This window comes from Prionailurus bengalensis, chromosome D3 (assembly GCF_016509475.1).
Source record: "Prionailurus bengalensis isolate Pbe53 chromosome D3, Fcat_Pben_1.1_paternal_pri, whole genome shotgun sequence".
In the NCBI taxonomy this organism is placed as follows: domain Eukaryota; kingdom Metazoa; phylum Chordata; class Mammalia; order Carnivora; family Felidae; genus Prionailurus; species Prionailurus bengalensis.
In genome coordinates, this window is record NC_057356.1 from 46331701 (window position 1) to 46357139 (window position 25439).

At 40.4% G+C, this 25439-nt stretch overlaps 1 protein-coding gene across 1 annotated transcript in view; it reads left to right on the forward strand.

Annotated features, from left to right (window-relative positions):
* Positions 1–25439, forward strand: part of LAMA3 (laminin subunit alpha 3) — a 267946-nt gene that overhangs the window by 131989 nt on the left and 110518 nt on the right. The window contains 9 exon segments of the mRNA XM_043558464.1: positions 1394–1526; positions 3561–3703; positions 5845–5942; positions 6284–6437; positions 16608–16768; positions 19949–20057; positions 22245–22342; positions 23483–23624; positions 25302–25428. Coding sequence (XP_043414399.1) covers positions 1394–1526; positions 3561–3703; positions 5845–5942; positions 6284–6437; positions 16608–16768; positions 19949–20057; positions 22245–22342; positions 23483–23624; positions 25302–25428 — 1165 coding nt within the window.

Genomic DNA, 25439 nt, shown 5'->3' on the forward strand with positions numbered 1-25439 from the left:
AAAGATACATGGCATAACTTCAGTCTTTTTGAATTTTTTGAGACTTATTTTGTGGTCTAATATGTGTTCTATTCTGGAGACCATTACATGTGTACTCAAAAAGAATGTGTATTCTGCTGAATATATCTGTGTATTTGAATGTATCTGTTAAGTCCATCTGGTCCAGAGTGTCATTGAAAGCCACTATTTCCTTGTTGCTTTTCTCTTTGGATGATCTGCCCGTTGATGTAAGTGGGGTCTTAAAGTCCCCTACTATTATTGTGTTACTATTGATTATTTCCTTTAGGTTTGTTATTAACTGTTTTATTTATTTGGGTTCTTTCATGTTGGGTGCATAAATATTTACAATTATTATATATCCTCTTGTCGGATTGTCCCTTTTGTTATTGGAATGAAGTATTATTCATCCATAAAAAATAATGAAATCTTGCCATTTGCAACAATATGGATGGAACTAGAGAGAATAATAATGTTAACCAAAATAAGTCAGAGAGAGACAAATATTGTATGATTTCACTCATATGTTGAATCTAGGAAGCAAAACAAACAAGCAAAGGCAAAAAAAAAAAAAAGATAGAGACAAAGCATGAAACAGACTCTTAACTGTAGAAAACGAACTGATGGTTACCAGAGGGGAGCGGGGTAGGGGATGGAGGAAATAGGTGATGAGGATTAAAGAGTACACTTGTTATGATGGAAAAAAAGTAATTAAAAAAGAAAAAGCCCACATTCTTTTTGGATAGAGATTGAGATCAATTTTATATGACGTAGGCATATTTTAATTACATCCATATTTGGTCACTAATGTGTTTGGAGTATTTTAACCTTTGTTTGGCCAGCATCAGTTTCTGTGACCATTTAGAATTTTATATATGTGGCCCCTGGAGTGGTCTCTCTACAGGGGTAGTTGTGTTAAATAATCCTGTCCTTCCGTTCTCTCCTGCTTTTTTATTTCTCCCAGCCTGTGGTGGTTGCCCCTGCCACGATGGCTTTCCTTAAACTAGTTCTGCTAACATTCTGTTCTGTCTGCCTGATTCCAAAAGGGTCAAAAGAAGAACTCAGTTCCTGAGGGAACAGGTCTTCACTGTAACTTTAATTGTAATTAAGTTGTATTGTATAATTAAATTTAATTGTAATTGTAATTGTGATTTTAATTTATTGTTAGGCCTTCCTATTTCCATCTGCCACAGAGTTGGTTATTTGGTGTTTTCTGAGTATGTGTGTGTGTGTGTGTGTGTGTGTGTGTGTGTGTGTGTGTGAGAAAGAAACAGAGCGTGTGGGTCTGTGTACACATTACAAGCCCACTAGTGAAACTTGAATGGAGTAAAGCCACTGTTTGGCTACCATTTCTTTTAGCCAGTTCTATACTTTATGGCTTTTCGGTATTTTTCAGAATAAAGTGAGGATCATGTTGAATGTGGGGAAGTCAAGTCTTGCCTTGTTTCGCGTTATTCTGAAATATATTAACCCTGGAACTGAAGCCGTATCTGGCCACGTGACTATTTACCCATCCTGGGCTGAGGCAGGTAGGCAAATTTTCAAGCCTTTTTTTGGATTAAGAAATGATGAACTAGTGAAACAGTTTCTTCAGTTTTCACAAAGTTACCTCCTGAGAAAAGATGGAGTCTCATGCATAGTCTGATTAGGGTAGTGTCCTGTCCTTTGCTACCTTTTCAATCTCTAAACATTCTGCTTATTTAAATTTTGTTAAGTTTACTATTAACTGTCTTTTGAAAAATTGGTGTAACAATCTATGTGTCTTCGCCGAACCCCATGGTCTATGATATCACCACAGGGCAAAGCTAATTTATAATTCATTCATGGTAGAGTGGGTGTCACCTCTGTGGTGACTCCCCTAAATTTTTACATTGTTTCAGGCAGACCAAATAGCCCAAGGAGAAATGGGTGAGTGTAGGAATTTTTAAGATGAATGCGGTAAAGCATGAAGCCCAAGAGAACTCCATAAAGAAACATGCAAACCTCACTGAAGGTTGAGGGATTCCTGAGGGCAGAGGAAAATCACAGTCAGAGCACAGATCTCAGCACTGTTAGAGCTGAGGCCTGGAAGTCTGTTCTGCAAGAAGTTAGCGCTTCTACCATTCCTGGAAACAGATTCCAGAAAACACTAGGAATCCCACATGGACCCAAGATGGTGCCAGTGGAAATCTAATTTGAGATTGAAACACAAGAATCTTTGTTCAGCATCCATGGCGAAGTCACTGGGGGCAGTGGTGATGCTCCTGAGTTGTGTCAACCAGGTTGTGAAGCTGGATGATGATGAATAACACAAAGAACTAGCGGGCTTGCTTTATCGTATACATATACTTTGGCATTGATTTTCTCACATGGTAAGTTTGTGAACTGATGAGAGTTGAAGAGGAAACAGAACTGAGAGGTTTAGTAAATTGCCTAAGTGCACCTCTGGTCTTTATAGACAAGTTGGAATCTTCAGACTCCAAATTCTTTCTAATGGACCCTGATGCCTCCTCGATGACAATTTCATCAGCACTTTGCTCTCCATTAACTCAAACAGGTGGAATACATTGTGGCTTGTTTTCCCTTCCTCTGGGACACCTTTATTAAGCCCCCATGTCTGAGTCAGGGGCCTTGGTTGTGGATTCTTGTGGTAACCTAGGCCTCCTCCCAAACACCACTGTCTATGCTGTGCCAAATTCTCCTGTTTTATCGTCTGTAATCCCTCACCTTTCCCATCCCACCCAGCAAAAGCCATGCTGGCTGTGTGCAGTCCCTCATGCCCAGAACCTAGATCTAGTGGATGTTTGTAGAAAGAATGCAAGGATTTGGAGCAAACATTTCTTCTGAAGAAAAAGTCTCAGTTGGACTCTGATGCAGCAGTTTGGTTTGTTTCTGAACCTTGTACAGAAGGTTCACTGTTTGTTTCATACAGAAGAAAACACTTTGCATCCTGAGAACAAACAAAAAACCAAAACTTTTTATTACTTCAGAATGGACACATGTTCTTCCATAGAAATTAAAAGAATAAAATAATTTAATATCTAAGGTAATGTGTTAACACTTAGGTGCAATGAAATTTCTTAAGCAGTTTACATGCGTTAATATACTTAATCACTTAACAAATTTAAAAAGTAATTAACATCTTATCAATATCTTTCTAGTCTGTTTTATAAGTATGTGAATGGTAAATAAAATCAAGGGGCGCCAGGGTGGCTCAGTCAGTTAAGTATTTCACTTCGGCTCCGGTCGTGATCTTACAGTTCGTGAGTTTGAACTCTGCGTTGGGCTCTGTGCTGACAGCTCAGAGCCTGGAGCCTGCTTCAGATTCTGTGTCTCCCTCTCTCTTTGCCCCTCCCCTGCTTGCACTCTCTCTCTCTCTCTCTCTCTCTCTCTCTCTCTCTCTCTCAAAAATAATAAATGTTTAAAAATTTTAAAAATAAAATCAATAAATCTGATCAGTAAGTATGCTCAGTAACCATCTTAAACTTCTTCAGATGTAAACTGAATGTTCAAAACTGAAAATCCAAAATCATAACAGTGATTGCTAGACCAGTGCCTTGGGCAATTCTTTTTATTTCTGATAGGTGCTGCTCAAAGCAAAGAAGTCCTCTTCCTGCCAAGTAAGGAGCCAGCCTTTGTCACGGTCCCCGGAAATGGTTTGGCAGACCCGTTTTCAATTGCACCAGGGACATGGCTTGCTTGTATTCAAGCAGAGGGGGTCCTCCTGGTAAGAGTCCTCCTGAGTGGAGAGTTCTGTGGGATTCTTCCCCCCTTAGAGATGGTCCAATCCACAGTGACCCACAGGGACCATTAGATATCAAAATCCACCTCCCTTTTAGACAACAGGAAACTATGGTGACATTTGCCCTCAACATAGGAGCCAACTGAAAATATCTGTTATATTCTTCAGCCAGCTTCTCTCAGACACACACACACACACACACACACACACACACACCAACAACTATAACTATAATGTTAAAGTTATCAGAATAAATGCAAAACCTTCATATGCATTATGTCCCCACCTTTCAAAAGCTTCTTTGGGATTTTTCATCATGAATCAGAAGGGCATCAAAAAAAATCAGCCTCTCTGGGAATTGTGTGGAGTGAATCAGAAGAAGCTAGAGGAAAAGAAGATCCTAATATCAGTGAAGTTCTTGGTGGTGGAAAGAGAAGGGAGAACCGATGCTTCTCCAACATTCCCTGCCTTCTTCTACCTGAAACATAGGCAGCAGCCTCACCAAACGATTGCCTTGGACAAAGAACCCTGCATTACGAGAGAAGCTCTATCCTCGTGCTCTACTAGGATAGCCAGAGGAACCATGGGGAGTTAAGGGATGAAAACTGCTACCTGAGATACACCCCCCCTTTTGATGTCTGCTTTAGCTTATAGAAAGTCTTTTGAAAATAAAGTCTTTGACAAAGCTTGGTTTTAGGCACTCAGAGCAGAAAACATCAAGCTTTTCCTTCTGGCACAGTCCTTTTGATTGGCTGTATTAGCAAATCTCAGGCAAGGTCTTTAACTCCAGGCCTGCCCCATTTGCTTCTTCCCTGTAATAGGGACAATGTTTATCCATATAGGTCCTTTCCAAATCTGGGATCTTCTGAGCATCATGTGAGGGTTTATGCTCGACATTCAATCCCTATTTTTCTTGCATCTTCTTGGTAGAAAGCTTTGTTGCTTTACCAAAGTTTTAGAGTTTTTCATAGATGTTAGAAATGAGGATGAAGAAAATCCTGTTGTTGCCAGTAATGGGTACAAAGTTAGATTAATGGAAAGAAGCTCATTATGTTACTTCATAGGCACGGAAGATACTTGATGACATTTAGCTGGTGCAGTTGTGTAGCAACACATATATATGCTTCCATTTGATGATCCTGTCTTCTCTACAGATATTTTACGGACCACCTACTGTCAACTTTTACTATTCTAGGATCTATGGGACCATAAAGTAATGAGGAGCTATGGTCCCAACCTAAGGAAACTTCATAAGAGAACAATAATCACTGTTGAAATAAAGCCTACTGGGCTAGTGAGACCCCCGTGGTAGACCACTGAGCCCCCTGGGCCGCCATGTGCCACTTTTCCTCTCTATACATTTCTCTTCTTTCCCATTCTAGACAAATTAAGGGCCCCAAAGGGAGAGAAAGCCTTATGGCTGGCGTATGAGTCTCTTCACAGTTATGTCAGACATCCCCCCTCCCCTTCGTCCTTCCCCCTGCACACAGGCAGGGATGCCAGCATTGCTCTGAAGCTGTCAAACCATCAGCATCTCAGAAACCTGGAGGTCTGCTCTTTCCTGAAGAGCTGTTTAGCTGAATTTACACTGTGGGCTTCATTTGGCACACTCCGTGGAACACGTTCTTCCTCTCATCTCCTAGGACAGGCAGTCAGCCAGTTTCAGTCCGTGACTCACCAGGATCACAAAACACCGTTTTTTATACATGCCATTGAGCGTTGCTTGGATATGGGAATAAGAAGCCGTGATACGTGATCTACAATTCAGTGTTCTGTTGTGTAGTGATGAAAGCAACCGGTATTTCAAAGGAACGTTATCAACTGATAGCGTGTTACTTTTGTTTAGTTTTGAATTTATAAACAATCCAGAAGAGACGGGAAAATTTCCCCTGAGACTTGCATACAAAAACATTCACCCTGAGATGCTTATCTCCCATGTTTGAAGCACCTGTGAGGAGTTGCTTTGTGTGTTTTGGTGAGCCGGGGGGCAGAACGAAGCAGCTGCTGTCGAGAGTTTAACATAGCGAGCTTCACCTGGTTGTTGTTCACTTAGCTGGTGACGGCTTGATTACTAAAGAAGGGCCACCATCAAATGCATAATTGTCCTTTTGGTCTTAATTTACTAGGACTACCTGGTGCTGCTTCCCAGAGACTACTATGAGGCATCCTCACTGCAACTGCCAGTCACACAGCCGTGCGCCGACTCAGGACCTCCCCAAGAGAAGTTAGTATGGGCAACGGTGCGACATCGGGTCCTCTAAATCAGGAGCCTTTGGTGCAAGGATTCGAGATAGGCCTCGGCCTCACAACTGCAGCCAGATGCTTTGGATAATTATCTGATTGTGGTTTTTGTCTGAGGCTTAAAATAGAATCCAGGTTCACGGACCTTTCCGTCTTTTATTCTTCATGCAGATGAAAATTTACCATCCGATTCCTATAGTAGGCACTGGGTAGGAGTTCGTTGAAGGAATGATGAATGAATGGAATTGGATAAGAGTCCTTTGGGGATGCGTTTTGATATTGTGCTTTGTTCTCAGTTGTAACTGTTGTATTTTGTTGTTGAAGTTGCTTGCTTTACCAGCATTTGCCAGTGACCCGATTCCCCTGTGCCCTGGCTTGTGAGGCCAGACATTTCCTGCTTGATGGAGAGCCAAGACCCTTGGCAGTGAGGCAGCCTACTCCCGCACACCCGGTCATGGCGGACCTCAGTGGTAGAGAGGTGGGGCAGCCTTTTATTTACTGTCAAAGCTATTACTGTCTCCCCATCTGTGTCTGCTGAAAACCCTTGGCCACAGTTGCTTCTCAAATTCAGGGGAACCTGGAAGAATTTCTCAGAGGTGTTAATTACAGGTATCCTGAGTTCTCTGATTCAGGTTGTGGCTGGGCGGTGCACCACACAGAGCATAGTAAGGTTAGTCTCTGAGCACTTTCTAGACATGGCAGGGAACATGGGCAACCACAGAATCCTCTCCTTTTTACTCCCTGGACTTACAAGGGCACGTCCCGCCCTACCTGATTCAGGGCAAGATCTTTCTAAAAGGCCTCCAGAAACTACACAGCTTACCCTAAAAGGATGCAATGCTCACAGACTGTTCAGCCCTCAGGCTAAGCAATTTGTAAGGGTTGATTTCTTTGAGCTCAAAATCTGGAAATGCTACACGCCAGGGCATCTCCCTCATGGCTTAGAGGACAGGTTACCACAGGCTTTGGCATTACTTTTCTTCTCAGAGTTTTTGAGGCCTCAAAACGATTTAAGACTATACTGATTTAAGATTTGCGTTCCAAGTAGTATATAGCAACAATAAAAACACACAATGCAATACCTCAGAATAAAGACACTGAAAAACAAACTTCCGTCGCTATATTTCCATTCCTTACTTTCTACAACATTCTCTGTTTTGTACCTTTGAGGAAAATGTTCACGATTAAATTTGTAGACTGAAAACATATATGGTATTACTTCTGAATATTTAGATATGTACCTTTTTGTAAACTATATTGCTAACATTTCCAAGGTAGCTATTAGAGGATTTTAAGGATACTTCTTTAGTCTTCATTTCATTTTATTAGAGTTTTTATTTTGCAAAAAAGAGAAGTATGTATGCCTGTTGTAACAAGTAAAGCAATATAGACATTCATAAAGAAAAATTAATGAAATCATTTCCACTCCATTCTACCAGTATGCTGTATCACTCCCTACCTGAGCACACACACACAAATGCATATACATACATAAATATGCACGCGCACATACATGTGTGTGTGTGTGTGTGTGTGTGTGTGTGTTCCCCAGACAGCAGGAAGGTGCTGCTGAGAAGAGCCAGACTCCAGGAAATGATGCTGATGATTCATCTGGAGGTGTCCTTGCCTCTGATTTAGCCCAGAGCCATATAGCACTGAGGCCTTGGGCAGGGCCATATTTGCATGATGCGTAAAACTAAGCCCTGGGCTGTCCAGTTTTATTTAACAGTCTGTTTTACTATTTTATCTAAATGCTTACAGACATGTGCTAATATAGTAGTGACTAGCTCATGTGGTTGTATAAACTTGAATTAATTAAAACTAAGTAGAGCTAAACATCCAGTTTCTCTGTTGCACTAGCCACATTTCAAGTGCTCAGCAATCACATATGTCTAGTGTCCACCTTATTGGAAAACACAGAGTATGAAATATTTTTGCTATCCAGAAGGTTCTATTGGACAGTGCTGTAATAGATCATTGTGCTAAAATTCAGAGACTAATGGCATTCGAAGAGGTCTTAGAAATCATTTGATTTCCCTTCCTGTGAAGGAATCCTTTCTACATTAGCTTTTTTAAACATTCATTTAGCCTCTGTTGAATACTTAAATTGATGGAGGACTCACTTCTAGAGGTAGGTAAATTTTGATCATCATTAGCCACCTGGAGCAAAATGCAGAGTAATCCCTCCTCCATTTTTAAAAAAGTTTTATTATCAAGAGTCAGATGCTCAACCAACTGAGCCACCCAGGCACCCCCGCTCCCTGCCCCTGCTCCTCCATTTTGAAAACCCATGTGTAGTGTGATGATTAAGATGGTTCTGGAGTGAAACTGCCTGCCTTCATGTATTGGGTCATCAGTAACTAGCTGTGAAATCTCCCTAGGCCTGAATTTACTAGTATACAAAATGGGGATAAGAATAGTAGCTATACTACTAAATAAAATAATCCACGAGAGGCTCTTGTTGTGGTGCCAGACACGCAGTGATCACTCAGTAACCATTAGCCATACTGCTGTTATGTATTCTAGTCAGCACTATGGGCAGAAAGGAAGAGCAACCCACTAAGTCTAGCTCATATGAAGGGTTTTTCCTTTTCCAGGATACAGAGAGGTCTAGAAGGATTCCAAAGGCAGGAACCAAGTACATTCTGGTCTTCCAGGAATCTGAGAGAGACAGAGCTACCAGGCTGTCATAGAAGAAAGCCTTCTCTCCGTGTGTTTGCTGTTCACCTCTCCCTCTATTGAATGACCTCCTTTGCTTACTCATAGCTCTTTGTCTCACACACATACCATGAAGGTTGCTTCCGTCTCATTTCTTTGTTAACTCCTAGCTCCGGCACTTATTGCCATTTGAATATCCCCTTTTCCCCTTTATTCTTTCTGAGAAAGGGAATCTGGACAGCTCATTTTTTAAAGTCAGACCACACCTGTTGTACACCAGGCAAGCCTCTGTCTCTTATAAACAAATTCATTGCTATATTTTTTATATTTCAATTTGATCATCTCTGTTTTACAATGTGATTTTAATTGATTTATATTTATTGTGATTTCAGACATATTTGGACTTATTTTTATCATCTTAATTATTTTACTAGCTTTTTATTTGCCTTCTAAAAAATAATTTTCCTACTTCGGTTTCTTTTCTTTTTTTCTTTTTCTTTTTTTTTCTTTTTTTTTTTTTTTGAAGTAAGTTCTAGGCCCAACATGGGGCTGGAACTCAATGCTGAGATCAAGAGTTGCATGCTCTACTGACTGAGCCAGCCAGGCACCCCCTACTTCTGTTTGATTAAGACAATTTTCTCTATTTTTCTGCGTGTTTGATAAGTACAGATTGTTTTCTGGTATTTTAGTGGTTACCCTTAATATTTTAACATAAGTTCTTGAAGCATATATTTTCCAACCAAGTCTAAAGTTATTCACTAATTCTGATCTCTTATTTTACATGACACAGACTTTAGAATGATTATTTACCCATTGAAAACCAACCTCCAAGTTATTGTTGCTGTACAGAAATTTTATTTTTACCCTCTTCCCCAGACTTTCAGGTAGATTGTAAGTTTCATCTCAATTCAAATATACCACATACCATCCCTCCCTCTCTCCTCCCTTCCTTTCTTTTTTTTTTTTCCTTTTTTCCATTTCTTCTTGGAATTTTCTCTCCTGGAATCTTCCATCTGTCTACTTTGCTCTTGATGTAGTCTCTGGATCTAGGGCACAGCCATTTCCTGAAATATTTCATTGCCACATCCCACCATCCTAAATATTCTCTTTTTTATCTTCATTGTATTGGGGTTTTTTTGTTTTTTGTTTTTTGTTTTTTTTGTTTTTTTTTTACTATTGGAACTCCCTTTTTTTTTCTTCTTCTTCTTCTTCCGCATTTTGGTAGATTACATCCTCCAATGGCTTCCTTCCTGAGAAAGGCCACACAGATACAGAGGAGGTCCTTTTATTTTTATTTATTTATTTATTTTTCCCTTTGAGACCTTGCATATCTGAAACTATCCTACATTCAATCTTGATTTTTTAGTTTGGTTAGATATATAATTTTATTTTTTTTTGGTTTTTTTTTTTTAAAGACACTCTTAGGCAGGCTGTATGCTTAACTCTGTGGAGCCCAATGCAGTGCTCGATCTCATGACCATGAGATCATGACCTGAGCTGAAATCAAGAGTCAGACACTTAACTGACTGAGCCCCCCAGGCACTCTAGATATAGAATTTTATATTAGAAATCATTTCTTTTTAGAATTTGATGACATTTCCTCACTGGCTTCTACCTTCGAGTCCTGCTCTTGAGAAGTTACATTGTGATTCCCAATGCTTTGACTGCAGCTTGCTTTTCCCTGCTTAAAGATTTTGAGATAATTTCTTTATTTCTCATGTTCTGAAATTTCACAAAGGTGTGCCTTGATATAGGTAATGTTTCTACTAGTGTGCCAGGCTCTCAGCCTTTTAGCCTGGAAACTTCTGTCCATCATTCAGGGAAACTTCCTTGAGTTATTTCATTGATAATTTATTTCCTTATCTTTAATCAACATTTACCATCTCTTTATCTCATTTTATGCTTTGGGATATTTCTTTAATCTTTTCTTCCAATGCTCATCCAACTCTGCACCCACACAGACACATAGGTGTCAGCTTTTTCTGATCTAATTGGTTAACATCTGCTTTCCAGCTTCCAAAATCTGTTGATTTCTCTAGCCTGTTTCCTGCCCCCCTCTTTCCTATCCTCTTTTTGTTTGTGGGTTTATGATTAAAAAAAAACCCAACTCGAATTTTTGTGGAATTCTGAGAGGGAAGATCAATAAGTATAAGCATTTAATCTATTATATTTAGCCAGAAATCCTAGGATGGACTTTTATTTGTGATACTCTAAAGTTCCATTATGATATATTTAGGTGTGGATTTATTTTTATTTATCTGTTTAGTCCTCAGGCTACACTTTCAGAATGAAGATTCATATCTTTTATCCTGGGAAATTCTCAGATGTTATCACTTCAAATGTAATTTTGCTGCCATTCCTTACATTCTTCTTTTCCGGAAATCAGCCTGGATGAATGTTGGAACCTCACAGTCTATCTACAAACTACTCTTTCATATTTTTATATAGCTTTGGCTCTTTGTGCTGCTCTATGGGTGAATTCCTCAAGACTTTCTTAGAATCCACGGATGTTTCACTGTCTCCAGTTTAGATTTTATCCAGCCTGTTGGTTCAGTTTAATTTATACTGTTAATCTCAAAGATTTCTAATTGGCTCTTACTCATATTTACTTTTCCTTATTTTTTCCCCACCAATTTAGTTTTATAACTTTATTTACTTTTTAGAGAGATTCCTCTTTCATTTATATTTTTGAGTATCTTAATGCCCTCGGAGGCAGGTGTGTTTCATAATTCAGCATTTAAAAAATTTTTTTTAAGTTTATTTATTTGAGAGAGAGAGAGAGAGAGAGAGAGCAAACAGGGGAGGGGCAGAGAGAGAGGAAGAGAGAAATCTCAAGCTGGCTCCGTGCTGTCAGCACGGAGCCTGATGTCTGGCTCGAACTCACGAACTGTGAGATGATGACCTGAGCCAAACCCAAGAGCCGTACGCTTAACTGACTGAGCCACCCAGGCACCCCAGAATTCAGAATTTTAGAGATTCTGCACACACACATCATCATCATCATCATCATCATCATCATCATCATCATCTCCATTGGGGTCCTGGCCAACACCCTATAATCGAACAGGTTGATATTTCTCCAACAAAAAGCTTGAATAGGCACTTCAAGAGAAATACATTAAGACTGTATACGTGGACTTAGTTCAAGTCACATTTTGCCACCAAGTGATGATTGGTTAGGTGAGATTAGGTTTTGCATCCAAACAAGATCCAAAAAATATTCCTTTTCCACGTTTGAAGATTTCAGATTAGGGACCAGTGTATTCATTTTAAAGTCTTTGTCAGACTCTCTGATAAAATTCATCTTATCTGAAGTAAATTCATCTTCTGATTGATGATATTGTTGCATGTTTCTAACATTAGATTTCTTTATGTGTTTTGGAGACTTATTTTGTTTGCAGGCTTATTGGCTTATTTTGAATGGAAGCTTTTTATCATCTCCCTTTTTCTCGCTAGCCATCTCAGCCTAGTAGTTTTGCAATGTCTCACCAGTCCTCTGGACCCTTAGCTCAGAGGCAAGCATTAAATATGCCACTTCTATCGCTGTGATACTGGGGATGGCACAGATTCAGACACTGAGTACGTAGGTGGCTTAAATCAGTTCTTGGTTATGAGGCTGTATCTTTGATATTTGATTCCCAAATTCTATAGCTTCTTGCAAAGCTGAAACCCAACTGGCAGATTGTCAGCAACTTTTTCAGCTTTTCATGATTTGAGGGAACATTCCTCTTTGTCTTAAAAAAAAATGAGCCTGGATCTGACCACTGTCTCATTGAGGCGTCTTTAGTTTTCTTTATTCCGCAAGAGCTGAACTGCTGACCAAGACAGGGTGCTTCCAGACCTTGAGGACAGCAGGCCCCTGACTTCAGCCCCAGTGCATTTCGAGTTTTTCTTTTACTTATGGTCCATCAGTTTTTAAATCTAAAACACGTCTTTTTGTTTTCCTTTTAAAACATTTTATCTATAGTTGCTATCTCTTGGAGTGGAAGGGGTGCAGAAAATGTCAATTCACTGTGCCGTCTGAACTGGGAGTCACCCTCATATTTTAAACATGCTAAGTTCTGTCCCCTTTTTATTAAAACCCTCCTTTCCCTTCCCACAGTCCCTCAGCTATACCTCTTGCCTCCTTCACAACCAAACTTCTCCAAAGAATTCGACAATTCTACACTGTTCCCGATTCTTTCACTTCCATTCACATCTCTACCCACAGCAGTCTGGCTTTCATCTCTCCTACTCCATTACCTTTTTCTTTCTTTCCTTCCTTCCTTCCTTCCTTCCTTCCTTCCTTCCTTCCTTCTTCTTCTCCCTCTCTCTCTCTCCCTCTCTCTCTCTCTCAGTTTCCAATCATCTTGTCAGTAAATCCAGTGATGATTTTCATTCCTCATGTGTTCATCTGTTTAACTTCTCAGCAGCTTTCAATACTTGTTCAATATCCCTTCCAAGTTAAAACACTCTCTTACCTTATTTTTCATAATTTAAGAGTGGTCTGGATCTCTTCCTACCTCTCCGGCTGCTTCCTTAGAATATCATTTACAGGTTCAACCTCTGTCTAGCCATTAAGTGTTAGAATTTGTTGAGGTTCAGTTTTAGCCTTTGTCTTTTTACTTTATATTCTCTCCCTAAGCAGCCTCCTCCAAGCCTATTGTGTTAGATGCCAACTCGACACAGATAACTCCCAAAGTGGTATGTTCAGTCATACCTGTCCTTTTATGTGCAGAACAGCATTGCCAACTTCCTTCCTGACATTACCTCTTAGGTGTCTCGAAGGGATCTCAAATTACATTTTACTACCTAAGTAAATGGTACCACCATCCATCTAATTTTATAAATCAGAATTCTTAGGGTCATCCATGATTTCTTCCATTCCCTCCCTTTCCAAAGACAACCCATCCCTGAATCTTAATGTCTTTTCTTAAATGTCTCTACTTCTCTTCGTGTATCTTCCTTGCCCAATATTTGATCATCATCTTTCATGAGGATCTCTGCAGTAACCTCCTGATTAGCTCACTCACACCAGCTCTTGCCCATTGCATCTCCCAGTCCAGACTCCATATGATAGCATACTCATGTTGATAGAAATATAATATCTGATCATCACAGGCACTCTCGCCCCATCCTCACCCATACACAATTGGAACATTACGATAACAGCTTACTGCTTTAGGATAGAGACAAAAGATTTTAATGGCCTCTAAGGCTACCCCTCCTTCCTCCCAATGCCTCCTCTTGCTCTCTGTTCCTTGTCACTGTGGCCTGCCTTCAGTCTCTTGGACTTAACATTATTTGTTACCCTACAGCCTGTGTGTCATAGGGTAGCCTCCTACTGCAGGATGTTCCCTGTACCTGAATGCTCCTCCCTCCCCCTGGGTCCTGGCTGTCTGTTCCTTGTCCTCTAGCACTCAGCCAAGTTGTTGCTTCTTCAGGAAGTCTTCCCCTTCAGTCTCCCTGACTGGCTCAGGCTGTCCTCTAAGAACCTATGCAGAGTATTTGTCATATGTGTAATTTCACACTGTGTTTGTCTAATTGTCTAATTATTTGATTAAAGTCTGTCTGAGGGCAGAGACCAGATATGTCTTGTTTCCCATTGTATGCCCATCAGGTGAGCTGGCATAGAGGAGGTGTTTAATAAGTATAGATTGACCAAGTCATTTTGAAACCTCATTTTGACACCAGACATGTTAATCACCCCTCTTAGCTTTGTGTAAGTACCAGATTTGACATGCCTGCCTTTTATGTCTTTATCTTGAAACACTCATAACCAGGTGAGGGCAGTTCTATGCCATAAAACCAGAAAGATCCTTCCAGTTTGACACTGGTTCTATTTAAGTTCCCTTTTACTAAGATAAATAACAGATAACAAATAGCAAATAGTAAAGTTTCTATTTGCCATCATTTATCGTTTATCTGAGTTTCTCAAAACCTACTTTTACCCTTAGATGAATTCAGAAGCCTTCCCACACATCTTCCAAAAAATCAATGACTAGGACTCAGAGTGGAAAGAACAATAGAAACTTATAATAGAGTGCTGTGATAGAACTGGCAGCCAGTAATAACTTCTGAGAGAAAAGTGAATATACACTATTGGCTTGTGTGTGTTTTATGGTGGCGTGAAGACAGACAGACCCTTGTTTGGAGATGCCCCAGGGAGAAATGCTGCTAATAACCTTCCCACACAGACCCATATTTCACTCCAGAACAGAGTGGAAAAGTGGTGTGGATAATCCACTTTTTTTTTTTCCTCTGAAGTAAGTCTTTCTATTATATAAGTGATAGAAAAATCACCGGGGAAAGTATTAGTTGTGTGGTTCAGGGCTGTGCAGAGAGAACAGTAAATGTGAATATCCTGAAGAGGGGGGGAGGGGTAGGGAGGATTTTAATTAAGTATGGTAAAGCTTGGCTGGGCCTGAGATTACAGACTCAAGTGGGTTAAACTGCTGTGGAATGTAGTTCCTATTTTGGCTCAGACATTCAATATGCACGTATACTTTGACCCAGCAATTCTACTTCTAGGAATCTTACAGAAATACCAGCATAAGGATATTTGCCTATCTACACACACACACACACACACACACACACACACATACATACACGTGATCATGTAACATTCTATGCTAATAGGGAAAATTAGAGACAATGTAAGTGTTGCCATCAATAGGGGATTAGCTAAATAAATTAATTTACACTCACACTGTGGAAAGGTGGGAGGCCGTTAGGAAAATGAAGTTTATCTGTATGTACTGCTACAGACAGAGAAAATCTTGTTGAGTAAAAAAAAACAAGACATGGCAAAAGGCAATAATCACAGTTATGATCATCAATATTTTACAGAGTACTTATGACATGCCAAATACCCTTCTAAGAGTCCTTCATATATTCATTCATTTAATCCTCATGATAATTTTAAGAGGTGGGTACTCTTGCTATCCTCATTTGTACACAGGAAGATACCGAAGCATACAGACATTAAGTAACTTGCTCAAAGTCACACAGCTGGAGGCAGTATGGTTCCATGCTCCAAGCTCCTAACCCATAGGGGATGGTGGGGGTGGGTTGTTTTCTGGTTTGGTTTTGGTTTGGTTTTTTGTTTGCTTGTTTTTGGTACAAGGCCAGATAGTAAATATTTTCAGCTTTGTGAGCCATATGGACTCTGTTGGAGCTACTCAGCTCTGCTGTCATGGTATAAAAACATCCATGATTCCTACTATGAGCACAGTTTTTCTTTAAAAAAAAAAAGGTACATATGTGTGCATTTTCAGATGTGGAAAACGGTTTGGAAGCATGAAAACCAAACTATTACTAGTTTTTATCCCAGGAGTGGGCTGCAGATATCACGTCACGTTATCTGCATCCATATAATCGAAAGTTCACTCTTTAAATTGAAAAACAGCAAAAGAGCCTCAAGGCATACCTCTGTCCTCTTCTCACCCATTGGAGATTGCTTTTTACCTCAAGTTGTAGAGCGTCTTTTGCCTTGAGAAACAAGGCAAATATATGGGTAATAGGAGTAGAAGCCCCTATAAGTAAGGTTGCCAGATTTAGAAAAAAATACCAATGCACCATTAAGTTTGAATTACAGATAAACCACAGTTATGTGTTGTTTATCTGAATTTCATACTTAATGGTTCATCCTGCATTTTTTAAAGTTTATTTATTTATTTTTGAGAGAGGGAGTGTGAGCAGGGGAGGGGCAGAGAGAGGTTGGGGGTGGGGGTGGGGAAGAGGATCCGAAGTGGGCTCTGTGCTGACAGCAGAGAGTCTGATGCAGGGCTCGAACTCACCAACCACGAGCCCAAGTTGGAAGCTTAACCGAGTGAGCCACCCCGGCGCCCCCATCCTGTATTTTATCTGGCATTCCTACCCATAGGACCGCGTTTCTTACTGTGATGATGTACACTGTTCCCAGATGTCTGCTCAGCCTTGCCTTCACTATTGCCCATGTAAACTCATCCGGTACATTTCACATCCACCTGCTCGGGCTCTCTGACAGGTGGAGATACAGCTGCGGCTGCGAGTTCCCCAGGTCGGCCACTACGTGGTGGTGGTGGAGTATTCCACGGGAGCAGACCAGCTGTCTGTGGTTGCTGTGCACATGCAGAGCCCTGGGTCAGTCCCGAGAGGCCAGGTGAACATCTACAGCTGCATGTACAGGTAATCAGTCCTGCCCTGGGGGATCCCTTTGTTCCTGAACGATCAGGAGGTCAGCTTTGGGAACTTTGGTTTTTATCTGGATTGGGATGTTGTTTCCTTTTTGAGGCTGATCTTGAAAACAAGCAGGTGACCGTGCTGTCTGGCGTCACCCCCAGTGTGAGTACTGGGAGACTTCTCTGTGGGCATCCTCTTGAAAATGTTGCATTTTCTTGAAAAACTGTGCATTCTACTCACTCCTTTCGCTCAGATTCCCAGGAAGCAGCACGACCTTTTTATTTTATTCTCTGTCACCCCTGTGTGGTGCAGTGAAGTCAGTGTTCTCACTTCACATGCTGTGTAGAGCACCTGGGTGCGTGGAATAGGAGAAAAGACTCTGTCTCTGTCACAACCGCCTTCCCAACATGCCCTTCAGAAAGTGGGAATAATTGATGTTTGAGGATCATCAGGTGAAAAATAACCAAAGATTTTATTTTTTTTAATGCTTATTCATTTTTGAGAGAAAGAGTTTGCAAGCTGGGGAGGGGCAGAGAGAGGGGGGACAGAGGGTCCAAAGTGGGCTCCCCACTGCCAGCACAGAGCCAGATGCGGGGCTCAAACTCACAAACTGAGATTGTGACCTGAGCCAAAGTCCGATGCTTAACTGACTAAGCCACCCAGGTGCCCCAGCCAAAGATTTTAAAATTCACCCTGTTTAAGTTACTGTCTTCCAAGAACCTTGGCAAAGATTTATTAAAAGTTTTTTGTATAATATTTCAAGATATATGCAAATGTTCAGAATATGCTTTAATTAAAGAATCAGCTCAAGGAGTGTTTCCAACATGAAATTAATTGTATAATAATGGCACGGAAGTCAGTCTCTTCAGACAGCAGGTGGCAAACTGCAATGAACCCACCCAGTTCTTGGCCAAGGCCTTGGACATTTTATTACCACTACTTGCCTGTGGCTTTTTGTCAAACTTCAAATGACCTGAAGTAGTTGGACATTTTCCCTGTTTTGCAAATAAAAGAACTTATGAAAAGAGTTACTTTTAGGAGCTCAGAATGGAAACTTTTATGAGACTTGATGAAATGGTTATTGAATTAACATCATGCTCTCAGCAACCCTAAAAAAGCAGCTGTTAGGGCTTCTTTTAAAAATCATTTAAAAAATCTCATCAGCCCTTTTCTCTGGGGTGATGATAACACAAAAACAAAAAAAAATAAAAACAAACAAAAAAAACCCCACAAAAAAACAAAGGACATAATTGCATTTGGATTTTTAGTAGGAGTACCAGATGGGGCAAAAAAGTTCTCCAGAATGTTCTATCATTATCTGAAAACCTTAATCTGTGGATGACATCAGCAACCACTGGAATGTACACTCCTAGGTGGGTGGGTCACCTCACCACCTGAGTCCTGGAGACTGTTGGCCACAGGGCTGGGGCAGGGCTCCTCTGTACCCTGTTCCTCCAAGTCCACCCTCTGGTTCAGCTCTCTGACTCAGCTTTCCAGATCATATTGCTTGATCCCTGCTCCACAGGATACAAGGTGGTGATGGCTGAGAGCCCAGTAGGAAACACTGCTGATGTCCCTGGTGGCTCTCTGAACCGTCTCAGAAGAGGCTGAGAACATCTGTGCCAAGCAGAGAAGTGTTTTCAAAGCTCAGGAAAGAATGGTCACCCTTCCAGGGTTCCATAAGCCACGAGCTTGGTTTCATGACCTCTGTCTGGATGGCATTTGGGGAGGACAACTGTGCGGTATTCCGCAGATCATTTTGGCTCTGGACATGACAACCCCAGGTTCTTCACCAGGGACATTAGAATCCCAAGACAGTATTGTATTAGACTAGGACTTCCTTCTAATGTATTTAACCATTTCCAGGAAAGTCTCGTGGTATTATTTCAACTCCTCTAAAATATTTCCTTCTTCTCTACTTTGGCTGTCATGTGACTAAGTGAAAATGAACAGGCTATTAGTACTGGAGTCCAAAAATATGGTGCAATTGGAAAATATTTGACCCATAAAAGCCTATTTCACATGACAGGCCCTTTCGACACGGCAGCTTTTCCTGCTGAGGGTTGAACCTTTCCCAACATTCTCGAGTGAGTTCTAATGGTGTTATTTTAAAAAATATCCCAACAGAAAAGTCGCGGTGCTAATTAAAATACCACTTTTCAGAACAGTGTTGTGATAAATATGATCTGCCTTCTGTAAGAGAGGTGATCACTCATGATGAAATCAATCCTGTTATTACCGTTTGTCTATAAAGGATATGGATAAAACTAAGTCTAAATGAATCACTTAATATATTTAACTCCTAGGATTATGATTGAATCCAAAAGGAATGCACTTTAATTTCATACATGTACACATGCACAAAAGAGAAAACAACACAACTATTCATTGAGTTTCTAACCATGGCTCTGTATATACTATCTCATTTTAATCTTTACCAGAAAGTCGTTGAACCAATCTTTTCAAACATCTCTCAGTCATTTCTTCTCAGAGATAGATAATAGTTTGTCTCTAGTTTCCAAATTGTATTTACAGACAGAAAAGTCGCTACAGAATATGAAGTCAGAAACATTTCTCCGAAAATACTTCCTTTAGGGGTTGTGCCCTTAGAGTGTGTTCTTTGGTTCCAAACCATGACCTTTGAAATGTTCCTGAACTCCGTATTTCACCTGATGGCGTGGAGGTAAGGAGCGTAGCTGGTACAATGAGGAAGGAAAGATGCGGAGGGCAGACTGAGCTTGCAAAGGCAAGCTCTGGTTTCTCATGGCTGGAGAAAGGCCAGCCCTAGTGCTGACATGGTGTGGAATCATCGCTGGGAGGCCAGTAGGCATCTTCAGTCACCAATGGTACCAACAATACTGATAAATTTCTCATAAGTTGTGTCTAGGAGATCAGACGTTATTGACCCTGGGACTTTTTCTCCCGATGACTAGACCGAGTATTACATAAAGCTGGTTTGGAAAAGCTGCCCTGAGATGTGCAGCTCAGACCACAGCCGGAAGGTTCTTTCTCTTATATTGCTGGTGGACTGCATACATCCCTCTTAAACTCGTTGTGTAGGAAAATTTGCCATCAGCAACCTGGTTATAAACAGGAGAAGCTGAAGAGCAGTCAGCTATTCCACAGGGAGGCACAAAGTCAGGGAGACCAGAGAAGTCAGGCTAAGAAAACTTTTTCCTCTTGCAGCATCCTCTGCCGGAGTGTTGTGACTGATGGCAGGAGTCGCATCGCTGTCTATGAACTGTTAGCAGATGCAGACATTCAGCTCAAAGTGCGTGGGGCCCGATTCCTTCTGGTATGCTTCTGTTTTGCCCTTTGAGTTTTAGAAGCATTTTGTTGTTATATCTATATTTTAAAACTTATTAAAAATGTTGGCGGTCTTTGTATTACATCTCTAAAATGAACCTGTGAAGAATTGCCAACTTAATGATGTTTTTCCTTCCCACCTAGAACTCTGTCTTGCCTCTTCCTTTATTTGAGCCTTTTTATAGCACTCAGTAAAGTTTGGTCATCACATTTGAACTTATGTCACAAAACTCTATTTTATTAATGTTTATCCATTGTTACTATTATGAACGAAGTATCTTTTGTTCTTAATAGGTCCCAGTTTATTATCATGCTGGTATATAGAAATGCACTAGTTACTGCTTATTTTCTTTCCCATTTTTCCATTTTATTATGTCTATTAGCTTCTTGGCAAATTCCTTAAGAATTTTCAAGATTGCAATCACCTGGTATTTCTTTTCCAGACTATTGTTACTCTATCTTAAAAAGTGTAGTATTCAGTTAGTTAGATATATATCGTTAAGAGTTAAAATTCCAAGTTTGGCAGATTAAATACCCTTCATGCCTTCCTTTTAATAGCACGACTTAAATATTGAGAATTATGATAAACACAGGCAGTGGGATCTGGGCTAGGGAGGGGTGGCTAGATTTATAATAAATGTCTCAGGGAACAGAAGAGTAACTAAGTATGAAGCAACTTCCTGTCATTGCTAATATTAAGCATGTATCACATTCTGGGAAATGCCAGGCCAGCCTGTTCTGATATGTTTTAAATATTTGTGCTTGACAGTATTAAAAACTTAGAGCCTTCTCTGAAAAATTATCTTGCATTGAGTTGTTAAAAGTTATTACATGAATTATGTAATGACTTAAGACTTTCTTTTTAAAATTGTGACTCTTTTTATAAACATAACAATCCAAGCTAATCTTAACCTCCTCATCTTTGGAAATTATAATGGGACTGAATCTTTATCTAGTAAGCATAAGTTTGTCCTTTTTGACATAGTCAAATGTCATTCAGAGTCAAATATCATTCAGATGTCTAACTACAATTTAAGCTATGTGAGGGCAGGGGTATTATCCACCTTGGTCTTGTAGGATCCCCTAGTCTCAGTGCCTGGCATGTAGTAGGTGTTCAATAAAAATTTTTATTGAATAGGTTTGTGATCAAGCTGGTAATACAGTTTTGATTAAAATAAAATGTATTGATAAGTAAAAAACTAGCTCTGGAGACAGTTCCTTCAGTGAAGCCCAAATGTGCCTGAGATTTGAGTCCTCCTCTATTAAGAAAGATTGTTTGTGGGGTTTTCTTGTTTTTGTTTTTTATTTTTCATTTTTTTAAACATCAAGTTTGTTTTTACATTTTTATTTATTTTGGAGACAGAGGGAGAGACAGAGTACAAGCAGGGGAGGAGCAAAGAGAGAGGGAGGGAGATAAAGATCCTGAAGCAGGCTGTAGGCTCTGAGCTGTCGGCACAGAGCCCGACATGGGACTCGAACTCATGAACCGTGAGATCATGACCTGAGCCAAAGTCGGACGTTTGACTGAGACACCCAGGCGCCCCTGTTTTTTGTTTTTTTTAAATGTTTATTTTAATGTTAATTTATTTTTGACAGAGAGCACAAGAGGGGAGGAGCAGAGTGAGAGGGAGAGAGAGAGAGGACCCAAGCGGACTCCGTGCTGTCAGCACAGTCTGATGCACAGCTCGAACTCACAAACCGTGACATCATGACCTGAGCTGAAATCAAGGGTTGGATGCTTAACCAACTGAACCACCCAAGCACCCCAAGAAAGATTATTTGTAGCAGGAGCTGGAGACAACAGGCTTGAATGGCAGCCTCCCTTGTTGCCTCCCACATTCCCCTTCTCCCTGCCAAGGCATCTGAAGAGCCAGCATCAACCCAGGGCAGGAGAGAGAAACAGGCACCAAAAGTCACTGACAAAGAGTTGTTCTTGAACTTTCATGATTTCATTTATTCATGTGACTATTCCAAGAGCATTTAGGCAGTGATCCTGTATACTAGGAAAGAGGGTTTGTTGTACATAACAATGTCATAGGGAGTGCCATTCTGCAATGTTTACTACTTTAACAATGATGATTTCTGTACTTAACAGCTTTTTTAAGAGTATGTTTGACCATACCATTGGTTTGCTAATAACCATGACGTACCTTTTTGCATTGTATTTGCTCAACAGCATCAAATTTGTATCATACCCATTGAAGAATTCTCAGTTGAATATTTGAGACCTCAAGTCAAGTGCATTGCCAGTTACGGGCAATATGTTAATCAAAGGTAATGAGTTCCCTTCCTTTCTCCCTTGTTGGTGCTCTGAGTGGTACTGTAGGACTTGAAAAGCTGTGACTTTATGCTTCCCTTCAGAAGTGATCACAGGCCAAGGTGCTAAAGGCTGGTGATCGCCTAAAAGAAAAAATGAGCTAACTCATTTCCCCTGGTAGTCTTCCCAGAATTTCATAGTCTTAGAAAGCTGACAGAGTAGCAACTGAGGGAAATGGTTAAGCTTTTCCCTCAACGGTACTTACTGACTTGTGTTCTGTGCCCTCCCAAAGGCTCACTTTGTTCTCACCCTTTAATGTCTGTGTCTGAAGCTCTTCATTAAAAAAAAAAAATCATGGGGGCACCCGGGTGGCTCAGTCAGTCAGGCATCTGACTCTTGGTTTCGGCTCAGATCACGATCTCTTGATTTCGTGAGTTTGAGCCCCGCATTGGGCTCTATGCTGATGATGCAGAGCCTACTTGGGATTCTCTCTCTCCCTCTCTCCCTCTCTCCCTCTGATTCTCCCTCACTCACACTGTCTCTGTCTCTCTCAAAAATAAATGAATAAATTTAAAAAAAATTTTTAAATCATGAAAATAATGACCCACCTCACTATGTTGTGAGAATTAGCTAACCAGTGATTATCGGGGTTTGGGGAGGGTTGTTTTGTTGTAGATTCAGAAATAACTTACAGACACAGTCATGAAATCTTAGCATATCGTTAGGGCTACAGCAACCACCAAGACAGGGAAATCTAGCTGTGCCTGAAAGAAATGATGTGCATTTGTCCTGTTTGTTTTTATATAATTTTATGTCAACATGTATGTTTAGAGGTGAATAATAATGTTTCATTGCATCGCTCCATTTAACATGAATTTTAGTTCTAGAAAGGAAAGTTTTGTTAAGTTTCTTTCTATCTGGTTACTATTTTTCAAAATTAAGATTTTATTTCTGTTTTAGCTTACTGTATCAAGCAGGCTCCTGGAATACACTTGGCTAACTGACTACACCGAGTGTCTCTGTCCAAAGATATCCACAGTCCTGTGGTTCTTCCAAGACTGGATCCTTTTGATGTCACACAGTCTTATGCTCACAGTCTACCTCCTCACCAATGGACAGTTCCATTTTTGGTTGTTTTTTTAATATTTTTTTTTCAGTGCTTCTTGTGTCTCCTTGGTTCTCAAAACTCCTCCAACAGCATTAATTTTGGATGTCCCAAGTGGTGAGTCTTCCCTTCTCCTGCCCCAAGATCCTTCACCTTCTGCTGATGTTACTGGAGTCACCTTGAAGGCGCCACAGGTGGGACACCTCTCGAGTGTGTTGTTTAGAAATCATGGTTCTCAAAGTGTGGCCTTTACCGGAAGCATCTGCATCACTTGGGTACTTGGTAGAAATTCAGGTTTGCAAGCTCACCCCAGGACTACTGAATTAGAAACTCTGGAGGTGGGGCCCAGGAGTATGTGTTTTAATAAATTCTCCAAGGAATTTGCATGTCTGTAGAGTTTGAGGACCTCTACTCTCAATTTTGGGGAATCCCTCACATGAGACATCTGTCTAATCCTGTCTATGACCACCCCATCCTGATGTCCTCTTCTCTTTCTGTATCTCTGTCTATGCAGTCATATGGCAATTTTTCATGGCCCATTTTGTGACACTTCATATTTTCATGGGCTACTGGTATTTAATATTGTTGAGTTTATCACTTGTCTTCCCAAGTTGGAATGCAAGCACTTTCAAACGCTACTCTGGCTAACAGATTTTTTTTTTTTAAATAGTTTGCATCCCCAACTATACCAGCAAAATGCCTTTCGGGCAGGAAATTCTCAATCAACATTTATTGATTAATAACCTATAGCATGAAGATGAAATATAGTAAGGGACTATATTTTTTCACTGTAAATTATGAAATTGTAGGACTTACCATTTGTCCTGGTATTATATCCTTTTAATCCTAAAGATGGCTCATGTCATTTCACATTGCATCAAGTTAGAAAAATAACAGGATTTGGAGATAAAATTTAATAAGATCCCGTATGGGAAAGGCCACCTAGAATCATAGGGGGAAATGAATTGAAATCATGACAAAGGATTTCTAGGCCTGGCTTTGCTCTTCAATTAGAGTATGACGTTTATCAAATTACCTGCCTTCTTCAAGTCATGATTCTCATCTGAAAGATGAAGATAATCTTTTATTATTGCTGTTTTTCTTGTGTGTTTTTTGTTTTGGTTTCTGTTTTTTTTTTTTGAGGGTTTGAAAAGCCTCATTACTCACATAGTGAGGTTTTCTGGGGAGAGCAGGGCTCACACTCAAGCTTGAGCAAAAGTTGAGGCATGACTCTGGTGTTCACTGTGGTTGGGCTGGGGTGTCGGGAAGGTGGAAGAATCCAAGGTGAGGGCTCCTTTCCCATGGGATAGAATTAGTGTGCCTTGAACTTCTTGCCCGTGCCAAGGGATGTGCACCCGGGCTTTCTTACGAGCTTGTGCAGGTGTGGGACAAAATATTAAAAATGAGTGATGGGGCTTGACACCTGTCAGGGGTCAGACATCCAAAATGGAGTCTGACTCTTTGTTACAGGGTTATTACAAGTAGTTCTTGAATGCAGGAAACATTTGTGCACAGCCTCTTGGCAAACATTGTGCATATATGTACCTAAGAGTGAAGCTGTTCAGTGATATGTTTGACTTTGGTAAAAGCTGCCAGACAATTTTCAAAAGTCATTGTACCAAATTACACTCCATCCAGTATCATTTATGGTTGTACCACCACTGGTTTATCCATTCTGAGTTGTGGGTCATTTGGTTTATTTCCAGTCTTTCTGATTACAAATAGTGCTGCTGTAAACATTTGAGTGAACGTTTTGTGTGATCCTAGGTTTTCACCTCACTTGGGTAAATACCTAGGTTGTTTTGGTTTTTAACCTCTAAATATTCATAGTTCTGCAACTTGAAGAGTTTTTTTTCTTTGTTTCCACTTAGAACCAAATGACCCTGAGAGGACTTGTACCACACCTGGGCAGATATGTCATTGTCATCCATTTTTATCAGTCAGCGCACCCAACATTTCCCACACAGGTGTTTGTGGACGGAGGGCGGCAGTGGGCAGGTGAGCTTCAG